At 45.6% G+C, this 14786-nt stretch overlaps 2 protein-coding genes across 2 annotated transcripts; both read left to right on the top strand.

Annotated features, from left to right (window-relative positions):
* The first annotated feature begins 5266 nt into the window (after positions 1–5266).
* Positions 5267–8063, top strand: LOC112883434 (peroxidase 70). Its single transcript, XM_025948731.1, has 4 exons — positions 5267–5550; positions 6788–6979; positions 7068–7233; positions 7347–8063. The coding sequence occupies exons 1-4, from the start codon at positions 5353–5355 to the stop codon at positions 7736–7738; spliced, it is 948 nt and encodes a 315-aa protein (XP_025804516.1). The 5' UTR covers positions 5267–5352; the 3' UTR covers positions 7739–8063.
* A 1643-nt stretch (positions 8064–9706) lies between these two features.
* Positions 9707–11513, top strand: LOC112883433 (peroxidase 2-like). The gene is made up of 4 exons (XM_025948730.1): positions 9707–9996; positions 10183–10377; positions 10639–10804; positions 10894–11513. The coding sequence occupies exons 1-4, from the start codon at positions 9793–9795 to the stop codon at positions 11283–11285; spliced, it is 957 nt and encodes a 318-aa protein (XP_025804515.1). The 5' UTR covers positions 9707–9792; the 3' UTR covers positions 11286–11513.
* The last annotated feature ends 3273 nt before the right edge of the window (positions 11514–14786 follow it).

The following is a 14786-nucleotide window of genomic DNA, read 5'->3' as shown; positions in this document are numbered from 1 at the left end:
TTCGATTACTCAAGACGACAATTATTCTGAGAACGAAGTGCAGAAACCGTGTGCAATCATGCATGCAACGATCGCTTCATTCTCTTGCTGCTTTAACTCCCACAAGCGGCAAGTCAAGTAGCACTCAATATGAGCGCAAGAAGCAGAAACCACTCCCTGACAGTACAGTAGGTGCCCTGTACGTTAATATATAGACTGTTAGCCAACAGCAAAGTCCAGATGAATATAGACATGATTCAGTCCTTCCAGCAGCATGCCGACCTCTGTTTAACTGTTGATCCCGTACTTATTTCCAGATTTCCAGCAGTAACCGCACCTGTAGACCAGATAATTAACCTGTCTTAGAATCTGTTATGTCCGTGGTATGAATGATATGCTTATGATGCCAGCCAGGACGGGATGAAGCAGCCTGACGCAGCAGCAGGAATCCAATGAGCCGGGCGGGCTGTCCGTGCAGGTTCAGAGTCTGTTGGCAACAAAAAGGAGGGATAGATGGCTCCAACATTCAGGGAGTGCGACCAATGAGAAGACAGGGGAAGCGATCGACGGCGGGACAACTGGTCACTCACGTTCCTCTGGCGCCATCTCTTGGGACAAGCGGCGAAGCCTGCCGCCCCGTCAGCCGGGCACTGTTCCTTCCGGGGAGCATGCTCGGCACGAACTGGAGGCGCGCATGGCTACTATGCGCTCGTGACCAGTTCCTGCGAATGAGACAGCCACACCTTTGGCCGGGAACACGCAGACCAAACAACGCCAGCGAGCTGCGGACGCCTCGAGGGGCGCGATCGGTCGACAGAGAATATTGTGCGTCCATCCATCCGTGTCCATGTGGAGAGGGAGGAGCCGGGCCAGGGTCAGGCCAGCGCAGCTCATCATATCCGCTGGGTGTTCTTGGCAGCTAGCCACACACGAGGTCCGTGCTTGCTGCAATGGATCACGAGAGGGATACGATCTCGATCAGCCTGGTGGTGTCTGAACGAAGGGGCCGGCCGGCCCAGCGTTGCAGTGTCCTCCTCTCGTGGTTCAGAGATGCAGCAGAGATGATCGACCGATGCATCCGGTTGAGTATGTATGCAGGCCCAGCGACCTTTGCAGCAGGCCGGGCGGGCAGGTTTTGGCAGGCGTGAGGTGTTGCCCATGAAGAGACAATCTGGTACTGGTCTGGTCCATCCACGGAATTCTGCGCTAGTCACAGCGTGATCGTTGATCAGACATTTTTGCAGCCGAAACATGGATCGCCATTGGCTCTCAGCTTGTTGGGGGAGATCTGAGTCGACGAAGCCGGCCGATTCCATCAGGATGCTGCGCTCCCATGCATGTGCTTAGCTCTTGCCTGGGTCAGAGGCGTTTGACGGCGGCGTAGGAGGAGAAGAGACATTAGAGGCTTGGCTAGGAGATCAGCGGCTGGCCGGGTCACCGCCGCGGCATGTGGGTGGGAGAAGCATATACAGAGAGGAATATAAGAGGAGCAGCATAATTAACTAGGCTTCTTGTTTTCTTCCACCAGAAATAGAGGGGCCACTTCAAGGCCCAGTTTAAAGTGGTCCGTCTATATGGGCCTCTTCGAGATTATGGGCTCGTTTGAAACTGGGCCCATGTTGGACATAGGTGGTGCATTTTGTTGATTGGACCCTTGAAGGACAGAAAAGCCGTTACGAAAAACTTTGTTCCGGAGGCCCATAGAACTGCATACCAAGGCCTAAAGTTTAGGAAATCTGTATCAATGTATCTTGTTCTCCATCTCACCAAAAATATAGAAATATTTTTTTAAATAAGTAAAATTTTATTATTAATAATAATATAGTTTCGGAGTTTGCCAGAAATGAATAGCACATAAAGAGAAAACAGAAGTTATGTGCTCTATTATTTCTCCATAAAAAAAGATCTACCCAACTGGCTTAATTCGCAAAGAATAGAAACAAAGCGTGCGCAAGATAGCTATGGACTCGAGGTTGAAGCTGATAATGGCTGGCCGCCATGTGCAGCACGGCACTAGGTGGAGCGAGCCGTACGTGGAGGGGAGATTATTCCACGGAAACTTCATTCAGTCAGAGTCAGAGCTGTGCTCGTGCCGACAGAGCCGAGCACAGCAGTCGCAGTCTGGCAGAGATGCCGAGCCCAAGCTTCACTAGCTAGTGGAGAGGCGCCATGGATATGATGAATCCCGACACCGACGTGTGCCCAACCCACTCCTCCTTCCAGGCTTCCACGGCTGGCAGCCAGAACGGCGAGGGGTCGGTCGTCTCTGCAGCTCTCGCGCGCATGGAAAATTCAGTGCTGCGACTGCGACCGACCGGCTGGTGATGAGTTGCCATTGCTCGAGGTCGAGCGAGTTCTTCCGACGCGAATAATGTTCTCTCCAAGCATATATGATGCGCATGCACCAGCATCCATTGCTTGCGCCAAGCAAACAACCCAACTCTTTGTACCTACGCGCAACGTGACCCGCGAGAGGATGGGAACAATGGGATCATGCCAGAGGATACGATCGTCTCGTTCCCTTGACAGTTTTTGACCTTTTGCGTCACGCAGCCCCGGCTCGTCACCGCTAGCTTTGTCTCCTTACGTGGAAGAATTCCAAGAACCGGCCGACGAATAGCTTGTCGCGGCCGGTTGAGCTGAAAAAGGAGACTGACTGAAGAAAATGACGTGCTGGTGGCACGTACTGTCTGTAGTGTACATATGATGTCTGGTGCCAAATAGACATCACCTTTGATTTTGAAACGGATCTCTGCTATTAGTTTGCTGCAACTGAAGATGGAGGCCTGCCAGCTGCGCTGATGGGAAAACAAGAGGGCATCCTGATTTCTCTTCAAATAATCTGATCGACATGCATGCATGCATGCATGATTAGCGGAATATAGATGCTTGTACTGTCTCTGACGATTATACCGTTGACATCTGACAGCGAGATGCATGCTGCGTGGTGCAGAGGCAACTCGACAGTGATATTTTCTGTCGCCGGCCGGGCGCGCTGTTTTCCAGCAGTGTGGTAACAAAATACAAGATTTATTTCTGTCTGTCGCCATGCACTTCAAAGGTCTAGAAATAAAGCGAAGGCGGCTGTTTTGGAATGTTTCGATGAAACTGCAAACTATCTAGTATATTATAATATTAATGAAGTGTCAAAAGAAGTCACCACGTGGGCCTAGAGGGTTAGGAATTCCCACGTTAACCTAAAAGAAAGAAGGATTTACACCATCGGATTTTACGAAGATCTTACGGTCTAAACTAGCCCAAAGAGTCCATATCAAATTCGACTGATAAATAGTTAACTCCGGAATTAAAATATAAGAAAAATTACGACATGAGCAAAGAGTCCGTGCTGAATATGATTAGTGAATACCGCAAGCTTTTTCCCCGTTCCATCTCCTCCTTTTGATCAAACCAAACACCTCTGCTGGCTGGCAGGATTTCTGCTTGAAGTTTTTCCCCTCCCCTTATATATGTTTCCACCCATTTTATATAAACTCACTATAGGTGTACCCTTATATCGCCCCCCTCCCTCTCTCTCTATATATTGTCGTCGCCTTATGAGCAAGGACACAAAGGGAGAAGAGGCGGACTGGGTGTAAAGTAGAATGGCATGCATGATGTTGTAAATATGAGCGGACTAGGACAGGAAGGGTCAGCGTGACCTCTACCCTCAAATGAGCGCTAAATTTAGAGAGAGGTGTGTTAGTGAGCACAACATTAATTGGACAAGGACGGGGCTCAAACTCCTCCAGAGTCTAGAACCAAGGAAATTGTTCAATGGACCAAAAGAGGGAACAACGAACTGATTGAGGTCGGTAAGATGGTCTAGGATGGAGAGATCACAAGTCAGGTGTCCAAACGGTGGTAGCTAGGGATCAATAAAAGAGCGGGGGTATATAGACTGTTTGACACACATGTGATCGACATAATAATAACAAAATAGCCAATAAAATGGCCATGCAAATTAGGCACTGCAGGTGCGATTCCTGGCTCATGGCAACATCAGGTGTATGGACAACAACGGTAAACAAACAACACGAGATTGCAATGTACAATGTTCATCAAGTGTAACAGGGTTTGAAAGAAAATATCTAAAACAGAGAAGAAAGAAGAGCGAGTCTTCAGCAAGCAAACATCGTGTTGTGAAACAAATGATGTTAATTTGTTGTGGTTGAAAACTTATTGCATCCTAACTAGCCGCACTATTAGCGCGGGAAATGGTGCTAGTTTTCTGAACGTAATCGATCGGTAACTGTCAAGATCAAGCATGCCGTCGCTTTTTATCAACGAGTCTTGACTGCTGGTAACTGGCAGATAGTAACCTATATGCAGGCTTTAGTCAAGATACGGAGGGTAATAAGCACAACCCAGCCACTTGCTTATCGCAATCACTCGGACAAGTTATCCATGTAGGGTCAGACAAATTTTGCATGGCTGGCATCATGTGGTTGCACTGCAGGCTAACAACCATATGCATGTATGTGTTCAGTGGAGAAACTGATATTTTCTTCTGCTTGCTGCATACGGTTGAATTGTCTGCCTTCAGGCTTAAGGCCACCTTATCCTTATTATTCTGAATGATATATGTGAAAAAGGTTGTCAATCTTTTTCCCTGCATATTTTAAGTAGTATACTAGTATTTTTTTTACTGCAGTGTCGTCTGACTGTCTGTATATGTTCTTGCTCATCAATTGCCGCCCCCATGAGCAAAAGTACGACAGGTACGGTTTCAATAATGTGGGTAAATATTACATGCTTCTGTGCTCCTGTATCTCCTTACCTAATCGAACAGAAAACGAGCAGCAGGAGAGCCAAATTCTGGTTTGCGCCATCAAGAAAAACAAAGCGCCAAACTTTGACAGGCATACTCGATTCTGTATTAAAAATCTTATTATCTGACATGCTTGACAGGACCAGCTAATGCTAAGAAACACGACTGTGATGTCTCTACATATATCATCCCTAGCCTGCAAGCACTTGGTTCATTTGCCATTATTATATATCTAGTGATCTGGATCGGACTCGAACCATCTCCATATGATGCATGACAGACTAACCATATACAAACTGATCGCCAACAAACATGCAGCGGCATTTCGTTTCACAAACAAACAAACGAACGAACAAACATGCATGCAGCGGCATCACACCGCCGCTAGGCGCTAGCAAACAGTAGTATCTATGACATGTTACCAACAGATTGTCACGGGCGCAAAGTTAACCAAGCATACTACATACAAGCTACTATATATATAGACGATATGCAATGCATGCTGTGCAGGCCATTGATCGCAAACACTTGAACTTGGAAACTAATAAAGGATTGTAGTGCGGTGTAGTAGCTGCTGCATAGAGTGGTGCTAGCTGCAGCTAGTCATGGCCTCCTCCCTGTCAGTCCTGGTGATCCTGTGCCTAGCGGCGTCGGCCTCGGCGCAACTGTCGCCGACATTCTACTCTAGGTCGTGCCCCCGCGCCCTGGCCACCATCAAGGCCGCCGTGACGGCCGCGGTGGCACGGGAGCCTCGCATGGGGGCTTCCCTGCTCAGGCTCCACTTCCATGACTGCTTTGTCCAAGCAAGTCCCACTCAAGCCTAACTCTATCTCATCTAGCTATCTACTTTTAGTTAACGACCCTAGAGTATATAGTTAGTAGTAACAATCTGCTTTGACGTGACCACTGGCTAGAACGCTGCATGTTTATATTTTAGCTACTTCTAATTCTGTTCTCCGACTAGCTAGTAGTAGACTAGTAGTAGGAACTGTCAGATTTACATGACTACTTCTAGCGGTACTGCTGGTTTAGTCGCCCAAACACAATGAACTTTTTGACTCTTGGAAACTTAAGTCTAAGACTTAATTTGACTCTCTTGTATACGCTTGAACTTATTACCAAATGAACTTCTACTAATTGCATGATGCGGAGGCCGCACGTGTTTCCCCATTATTTAAAAAAATACTGGCAGTACTAATTCTGTATGAACTACTTATATATAACTAGCCTATCAACCTGTGCTCCCGCACGGGCTAATTAGAATTAATATAAAATTAAATATTGTAGCTAATAATTATAATTATCTATCTTATGCCTTCGTTCATCCATTAAATATTCTAACACATACTCTAAAATACATATTTATCATTATCTAGTTGCAATAGATTTTATTTTGCATTACACCTCCATATGTGTTTGATATATATTTAATTGAACAATTTATTTATGAATTGGTATTCTTATCTCTTCCATCATACATGAATGCATGATGACACATATCGTGAGTAGTATTTTTATATAAAAATAATATTAATAATATATTAATAATGATAGAAATAGTAATTTAGAATTCTATATTGGGGCACCTTAATATATTGTTATAATTATATAATTTAGATTCAGTTTTGAGGGTTACTTTAACTTTTAATAATAATATAATTGGATAATTTATATGCAAATTTAGGGGCTTATTTGCATTATTTTTATAATGGTATAGGTGGGTAATTTACACGAAGATTGGGGGTTACTTTAGTTTATTTTTATAATAGCAGAGGTGGATAATTTAAATACATGTTTAGGTGGTTACTTTAGTTTATTTTCATAATGGTAGAGGTGGGTAATTTATTAGGAAAGATAATATATCCAATGACTATTACAATTATAGTTGCCGGATTGATGGCCGGATGTTTCTGAGAATTTCTAAACTTTCTCTACTTTTTAAGTGTCTATTTAGGATCCTAAGTAGCTTCAGGTGAAGGCTTCTTGTGAAGACTCTAATGCCTCGTTAGTAATAGTTGCATGCTGGGCATGTATCTGCAGGGCTGTGACGCGTCGGTGTTGCTGAACGACACGGCCACCTTCACCGGCGAGCAGACTGCGTTCCCCAACGTGGGATCGATCCGAGGCTTCACCGTGGTCGACAACATCAAGGCGCAAGTGGAGGCCGTGTGCCCACGTACCGTCTCCTGCGCCGACATCCTCGCCGTCGCCGCCCGCGACTCCGTCGTCGCGGTAAGACGCACACGACGTCCACAATTTCAGTACGCGTCATCAACATCCCGGAGTTAACAGATCAGCTTTACTGTACGTGTGCTTGCAGTTAGGAGGGCCTTCATGGAGGGTTCTTCTCGGGAGGAGGGACTCGACGACGGCGAGCTTATCTCTGGCCAACAGCGACCTGCCGGCTCCGACCTTGGATCTCGCCAATCTCACCGCGGCTTTCGCCAGGAAGGGCCTTAGCAGAACCGACCTGGTTGCCCTCTCAGGTTTATTCATCGTCCCCGAACTTTCTTTACAATATAATGCCTAGAGGCATGACGGCACCTGCAGGTCGATCAGGTCACTGACTCTGAACTCAACCAACTACGTGCGCATTCAGGAGCGCACACGATTGGGCTGGCGCAGTGCCTGAATTTCCGGGGTCACATCTACAACGACACCAACGTGAACCCGGCCTTCGCGACGCTGCGCCGGGCCAACTGCCCCGCGGCGGCCGGCAACGGCGACGGCAACCTGGCGCCGCTGGACACCACGACGGCCACCGTGTTCGACAACGCCTACTACACCAACCTGCTGGCGCGGAGCGGGCTCCTGCACTCGGACCAGCAGCTGTTCAACGGCGGCGCCACGGACGGCCTGGTGCGCACCTACGCGTCCACCCCGACACGGTTCAACAGGGACTTTGGCGCGGCCATGATCAGGATGGGGAACATCAGCCCGCTCACCGGGTCGCAGGGCCAGATCAGGCTCGCCTGCTCCAGGGTAAACTAGGACACACCCATGCTGGAGCTCCCATCCGACAGTGACCACGCATGTGGGAGCAGTGTAATAAGGCCGGTCGTTCGGCCACACATGTCACTTGTGGTAGTGCTTCTGCTTGTACTGATGGTCCATGCGCAGGATCGGAACAGCCCTTTCGTAAATTGGTGAAACGACGACTGAGAAAGTGGCTTGTAGCCTACCCATATCATGTACTCTGTCTGAAACTTGTGAGTGGGAGTGGCCCTCATGCAAATGCTTGTGGGACCCATAGTTCTATTGCCCAATCATGTTACAGTGTTGCAGTTTCAAAATGTCATGGTGCCAGTTTAATTCATTCTACCAATGAAATGATGTTCATGTGAGAAATTATTAAGGGCCAAACGGAGCTACTACAGATTTTTTTTTCAGCCTGAACAAACCACTACGTACTGTTCCTAGAGCGAGCAGCTTTGGCTACGAATGGTTTCTTCAACGAAAGACGGCCACAAATGTTGACCTTCTCGTCATGCTTATTCAGACCAGCTCGCCGTGCCCTTATACGGAAGCAGGGAGGAAGGATCCACTGCATGTTGCGCCGCATTGAAGCATGATTGAGACAATGACAAGGATAGCAAGCATGTCTTGTGCCTGGCACACATCTCTGCTCAACTGACTGATGGCTACATTCTAGTACGATCATAATCAAACAGTCATTTCTTTGCTCTTCATCATCAGTTTACTTTAAGTAAGAGCTATATATACAGTCAAGAAATTAGCAGTAAAAAATAAACTTAAACTCTACAAATAATGTCATAATCAATCAAAAGATGTAGTTTTCTAGAGTCTACTGATGTAGGCCAATTAGCAGTAGTGTCGCTTGACGAAAAAGTACTGATGACTATGAGCTGACAGTTCGGAACACTTGGTCAGAAAAAGAAGCATAAACAAATGGTCAGTGCAATCTGCAGAGAATTGCGTTACATCACATCCTGCAATTAGCAATGTGCGTACCGAATTACCGATCCACTTGCGCGCATGCATGTCGCGGTCGTGCGTGCCATTGTTAACTATAGACGAGGCAAATTTCATGCTCTGAATTTCAAGACAAGACAAAGTTTCAGCATGGCTGCTGGGTGCTGACATAGTGGCATCCTATCTGTGAAGCACTTGAGCCCCACGTGTTCGCACAAGTGCAAGGGCTAATAAGACTTTTCCTTGCTCACTGTGCATTTATAGGCCATGTAGCAGGGCTAGATAGCTTGTTGACCAGAAACGTCTTGCATCGGACTGGAAGCTCTTTGATCCTTATCCTTCTGATCGAATGATATATGATATTTTCAACAGTGCGAGTGATACATCACTACATCAGGCGGTTGGAGGAGTAATGCTTGCATGATAAGGTGCTAGATGGGCCATCAGCCAAAAAATTTCAAAACACTTTGATGAAGAAAGATAAAATCAAAATCTCCTAGCTGAATGCTGATTGCTTACCAGCATGGGCATTGGCCCGGTCAACTTGTGTTCTGTTTTCCAAGCCGAATATTAAAGTATGCTAATACCACGTATCTACATGCAAGTGGCATAGTTTTTGCGCAAATTCTGAGGCTCATATCTTGCCAGGAACCATGGAAACTGCAAGAATAATCAATGATATATGGCCATTCTCCGTTAGCACCTGTATATTCAGGCTTCCATGCAGACACAGAGACTAGAGCAGCTGACAGAGATAGCCATGTTCAGCTGACAAATTCTAGCGATGAATGTACATTGTACATGTTACATGTACATGCACCACTAGTCCACTACTCCTTCCCAGTTCCCACCAACTTGCCATTGTCGATTTGGCTAGTTCCATGCATTCATGCAAGAAATAGTCGGCAGAAAATAATGCAGCATGACAAGTTGGCGACCCAGAGGTTGAGAGGAGAAAATGAGGCACGGCGAGTGTGCCTGTGATCAGTAACCCTGCTCGTGGTCGTGGCTATATATATCTGCATGCAATGCAGCTCATAGCACAGCATTCCACAAGCATCTCAACAGCTGAGTGCCTTTGATCCTCTGCGGCTCTCAGTGCTCTGCTCGCCATGGCATCTTCGGTTCCAGTAGTAGTCTTGCTGCTACTCTGCATGGCCGCAGCGGCGGCGGCGCAGCTCTCGCCGACGTTCTACGACACGTCGTGCCCCAACGCGCTGTCCACCATCAAGAGCGCCGTGACGGCCGCCGTGAACAAGGAGAACCGCATGGGAGCCTCCTTGCTCAGGCTGCACTTCCATGACTGCTTTGTCCAGGCAAGTCCTTATTGTCTTCTTTACAGTCCCTGATGTGACAGTTTAGTTCCAACGTTCTGACCGACACTCAGTTAGCTAGCATGGGGACATTCTAATTTGACTTCAAGTCACACAATTGGAATTGTCAAATTCTACTCTGTTCTAACAGAGTACTCCAATTTCTATGCGTGTGATCAATCACATCAGGGGTGCGACGCGTCCGTACTGCTGGCCGACATCCCCGGCAGCTTCACCGGCGAGCAGGGGGCGTTGCCCAACGTGAGATCTCTGAGGGGCTTCGACGTCATCGCCAACATCAAGGCGCAGGTGGAGGCCATCTGCAAGCAGACCGTCTCCTGCGCCGACATCCTCGCCGTCGCCGCCCGCGACTCCGTCGTCGCGGTAAGGCCGGCTACTTCGGCTTCGCGGCCACCAGCCAGTGGCGAAGCTACGTTTAGTCATTGGGGTCAGCAGACCCCGATAAATTTGTTAAAAATCAGTGGAAATCACTGTTTGTTACTGTTTTTTATAAGCAAAGACCCCAGCGTGCGATAGAAAAGATCCCGTTCTTTTCTTCGGCTGTCTTCGCCCCTGTCACCAGCCGCCTCCAATTCATGGACCCCTCGTCTCATGCAAACACGATTCATTCCTTTTCTCGTGCAGTTGGGAGGGCCCTCATGGACGGTTCCCCTGGGGCGGAGGGACTCCACAACCGCGAGCCAGACCCTGGCAAACAACGACCTGCCGCCTCCCTTCTTCAACCTCAGCGACCTCATCGGCTCCTTCGGCAACAAGGGTTTCACCGTAACCGACATGGTTGCCCTTTCCGGTACGGCGCTCTTTCAGGATAGCTAGCCCCCCTACTTCAAGTGCCATGCATGAACAAATTAACTTAAGGTCTTGCACGGATCGATGCAGGGGCGCACACGATCGGGCAGGCGCAGTGCCTCAACTTCAGGGACCACATCTACAACGACACCAACATCAACCCGGGGTTCGCGAGCTCGCTCAAGGCCAACTGCCCCCGGCCGACCGGCTCCGGCGACAGCAACCTGGCGCCGCTCGACACGTCGACGCCGTACGCGTTCGACAACGCCTACTACTCCAACCTGCTAAGCCAGAAGGGGCTCCTGCACTCCGACCAGGAGCTCTTCAACGGTGGCAGCACGGACAACACTGTCAGGAACTTCGCCTCCAACAAGGCGGCCTTCAGCAGCGCCTTCGCCGCGGCCATGGTGAAGATGGCCAACCTCAGCCCGCTGACCGGATCCCAAGGACAGATCAGGCTCACCTGCTCCAAAGTGAACTAAGAATTGTCACCATAGTATACAAATTAAAGCGTTTTCATGCTAATAAGGCTAGCTAGGCCACCATCTTAGTATATTTTACAAGTGTACTACATGAACGAGGAGGTGTGACCGTGAGATGCTGCAAAAGTGCCATGCATCAGCTCAAACAAAAGATGTCCATGTATTTCCATGCAAAGGCATGGAGGATTCCCCTTGCTTAATGGTACACTTCTCTCTGCTTAAATTTCCCCCAGTTTAACCAAACAGTTACCCATGCTTGACGTCGTCTAGCCAGTAAGTAGCCACAGAGATGCCTTCGTGCTGGGGCGTCCTTTCTTCTCCAGTCACTTCCCTGCTTTGTATCTCTAGTGAGAGCTTATGCCCCGACCATGTACCTAGCGCCTGCAGTCTCCATTCCCGGTCCCGGACCTTAAAAAAACATAAAAAAAAGTTATTAGCACCACGTACCCATCTGAAATACCAATATATCTTACTACAATTGGAGGCTCCTTTTGAATCCTCCACATGAAGCCATTTAGAATTCTAAGTGGCACTCTATAAAAAAATAAATATATCCTAAAAATTCTCGCAAAAATCATAAACATCCGGCCATCAATCCAACAATTCTAATTATAATAGTCATTGGCCATCTTGCCATTAAGTAACCCTCAAATATATATCCAAATTATCCACCTCTGTCATTATAAAAAAATTCTAAAGTAACCCCCTAATATCCATGTGAATTATCCCCCTATATTATTATAAAAATAATACAAATAAATTCCTAAATTTGCATATAAATTATCCAGTTATGTTATTATTAAAAGTTAAACTAACACCAAAATCTGAATCTAAATTGTGTAATTATAATAAAATATTAAAGTGCACCAATATAAAATTCTAAATTACTATTTCTATCATTATAAATATATTATTTATATAAAAATACTACCGACGATATGTGTCACCATGTATTCATGTAAGATGGAAGAGATAATAATGCCAACTCACGAACAAATGGTTCAATTAAATATATATCAAACACACGTGGAGGTGTGATGCAAAATAAAATCTATTGCAACTAGATAATGATAAATATGTATTGTAGAGTATGTGTTAGATTATTTAATAGATGAAAGAGGACGTGAGATAGATAATTATAATTATTAGCTATAAGTCTTATTTTTATGTTAATTCTAATTAGCCCGTGCGGGAGTATGGTTGATAGGCTAGTGCTAGTTTAATGTACTCACTATGATAAGAAATACTGTACTTATGTTTTAGCTAAAGAACCAATAGTCGAACTTATAAAATTTTGACCGTCAATAACTTCTAAAGCATTTCATTAGGAAACATAAAAACCACTGCATGGATTTGCCTTGAAAGTGCTTCCATAATCTCACAAATACTTAGTTTGATTTTACAAATATACTATTCTACTAGAAAATAATGGTATGGTCAGAGTTGTATCTCAAATACGGTGAATAATTAATTTTTTACAGGACGGAGCACTGTATCACGTCAATTAAAATGTGGCTATTTGAGAGTTGAGAGTTAACCAACCAAAATAAGCCTGTTAAAACTTATCTATGCAAGTCCTGTATACACAAGTTAAATTAGCTATCACGTCTCCGATCATCTCATGACTCCATTATTACTACTCAGCTGAGTCAGAATGGAGTTCTCTCCTATTTAGAACTTGGTAAACTGTGCTACCTCTAGCTTGACAAAGCTGCACGTTTGGTTGTATCTACTAGGTGTGCATTAGGGTGAACAAGTAAGGTACGTTAAAATGAAAAAAAAATCAGGGCGTCAACGTCGTCTATTCACTCGATGCCAACTAACTGACAACGCTCTCGTGTTGCCAGAGTGGCTGCACGGGGTCAGACAAAGGTGGAATTTTCTTGGACAACTGTTGACCTTTGTGCCTAGCCAGTCCAATCCTTTCGTCCAAGTTGTGTCGTCGGCTGGTACCCATGTGGACCTGCGTCAACGTCTCGCTAGCTAGATGAGAACGACGTGTGTCGTCCTAGCATAACTGCAGCTTATACTAGTCATCACTAAACGATTGATACTGTCATCACTAAACGATTGATGAGCCTGTAGATCAGTATTATATATATTGGTGTTATTCCTTTTCTTATATACTCCATATATATGTTTCCAAATTCCTACCCGTTTTATACTGAAGGACTATCTATAATTACAAAAAATAGCATGCTTGTGTTTCTGAATTCCTACTACACAAATTGAACTAGTATATATCTCATTTCGAATTATTCAAGAAGAAAATCCGTTGAGAAACATGATTTTTCTGGTGGAACTAACTAACGGTATTTCGGATAAACTGTTGTCCACGGCGTATCTAATCTAAATGCTTCCGTTTGCACTTGTTTATCAATACTTAAATAAGATGACTGCTACGTGCTTCTATTGACACACAACGTGCATGTTCCGGATCAATGCATAACGTGCAGTGTATTATTATCTGCAAGACATACTGCTTATCAGGGATACAAGCTATATATATTTTGGGTCATCGGTCATCGGCAAGGATGGAGCCAGCTATATTCCCAGGAATACCTGGCAAATCTGTTAATGTCTTATGTATATAGAAGCTATATATATGTATATATATTCCATACGAGGTGAAAAAATATTTTCTAAGTAAATCAGCAGCTCGGCGTCTCATCTCAACGCCAACACACTCTCCCCTTTGTAGGAGAAGAGAGGCATAGGTGCTTATGACTGTTAGCATGTTGGTTTACTACCCATTCGTCCACTAGCTCAAACCATATACTCCTGGCTATTACTCAGGACGTGATCTGCTATGGCTCACGATAATCTGGCCTACGGCCTCCGGTACATGTATGTACATGTTCTTTTGATGATGAATACAGCTGCACATTAGCATTTGCTTTCACATGGCATCAATCAAATAAAACAGATCCTTTGATCCCTAATTCCGTTGCTTTTCCTTTGTTTGCCGATCATAGCATCGCAATCTTTCTCCTCTAGCTCTAGATCTTGCACGCACAATACTAAACCCGTCACCACGATCGACATCCGTTCTCATGTCCGTGTCACTCTATATTAGATATGGATGAATAATCCAACTTTCATCAACGGTGTACATTCTTTGGATTCACCAACATACGGGTTGGTTGGATGTTTTGGTGTTTCTTCTATTGTTAGTGGGCTCAACTTCTTATTTATCAATATAATAGGTAGCTCTTCTGTTTGTTGGTTTTAAAAAAAAAATTGCTTGGAAAGCGGGAATACCCAACTCTAAAATTCTGGCTCCATCACTGGTCACGGGTCGACCCAAAATAGTTGATAGAATAAACTAGAATGACATTCTACTTAAATAATTTCAGAGGAGAAATAAAATAGAGTGGCATACCATCGTAATTAATTAGCTGACTTTAAAAATACTATTAGATACTCACTTGCGTCTTTACTGCTCATGCATGACACGTGCCGCCCGTCTTCCTTGACCGGCCAGCACTTGGTACCAACCGT

Source organism: Panicum hallii, chromosome 2 (assembly GCF_002211085.1).
Source record: "Panicum hallii strain FIL2 chromosome 2, PHallii_v3.1, whole genome shotgun sequence".
NCBI classification, from domain to species: domain Eukaryota; kingdom Viridiplantae; phylum Streptophyta; class Magnoliopsida; order Poales; family Poaceae; genus Panicum; species Panicum hallii.
The sequence above is the reverse complement of the archived record's forward strand: the minus strand, read 5'-3'. Positions and strand labels throughout refer to the sequence as shown.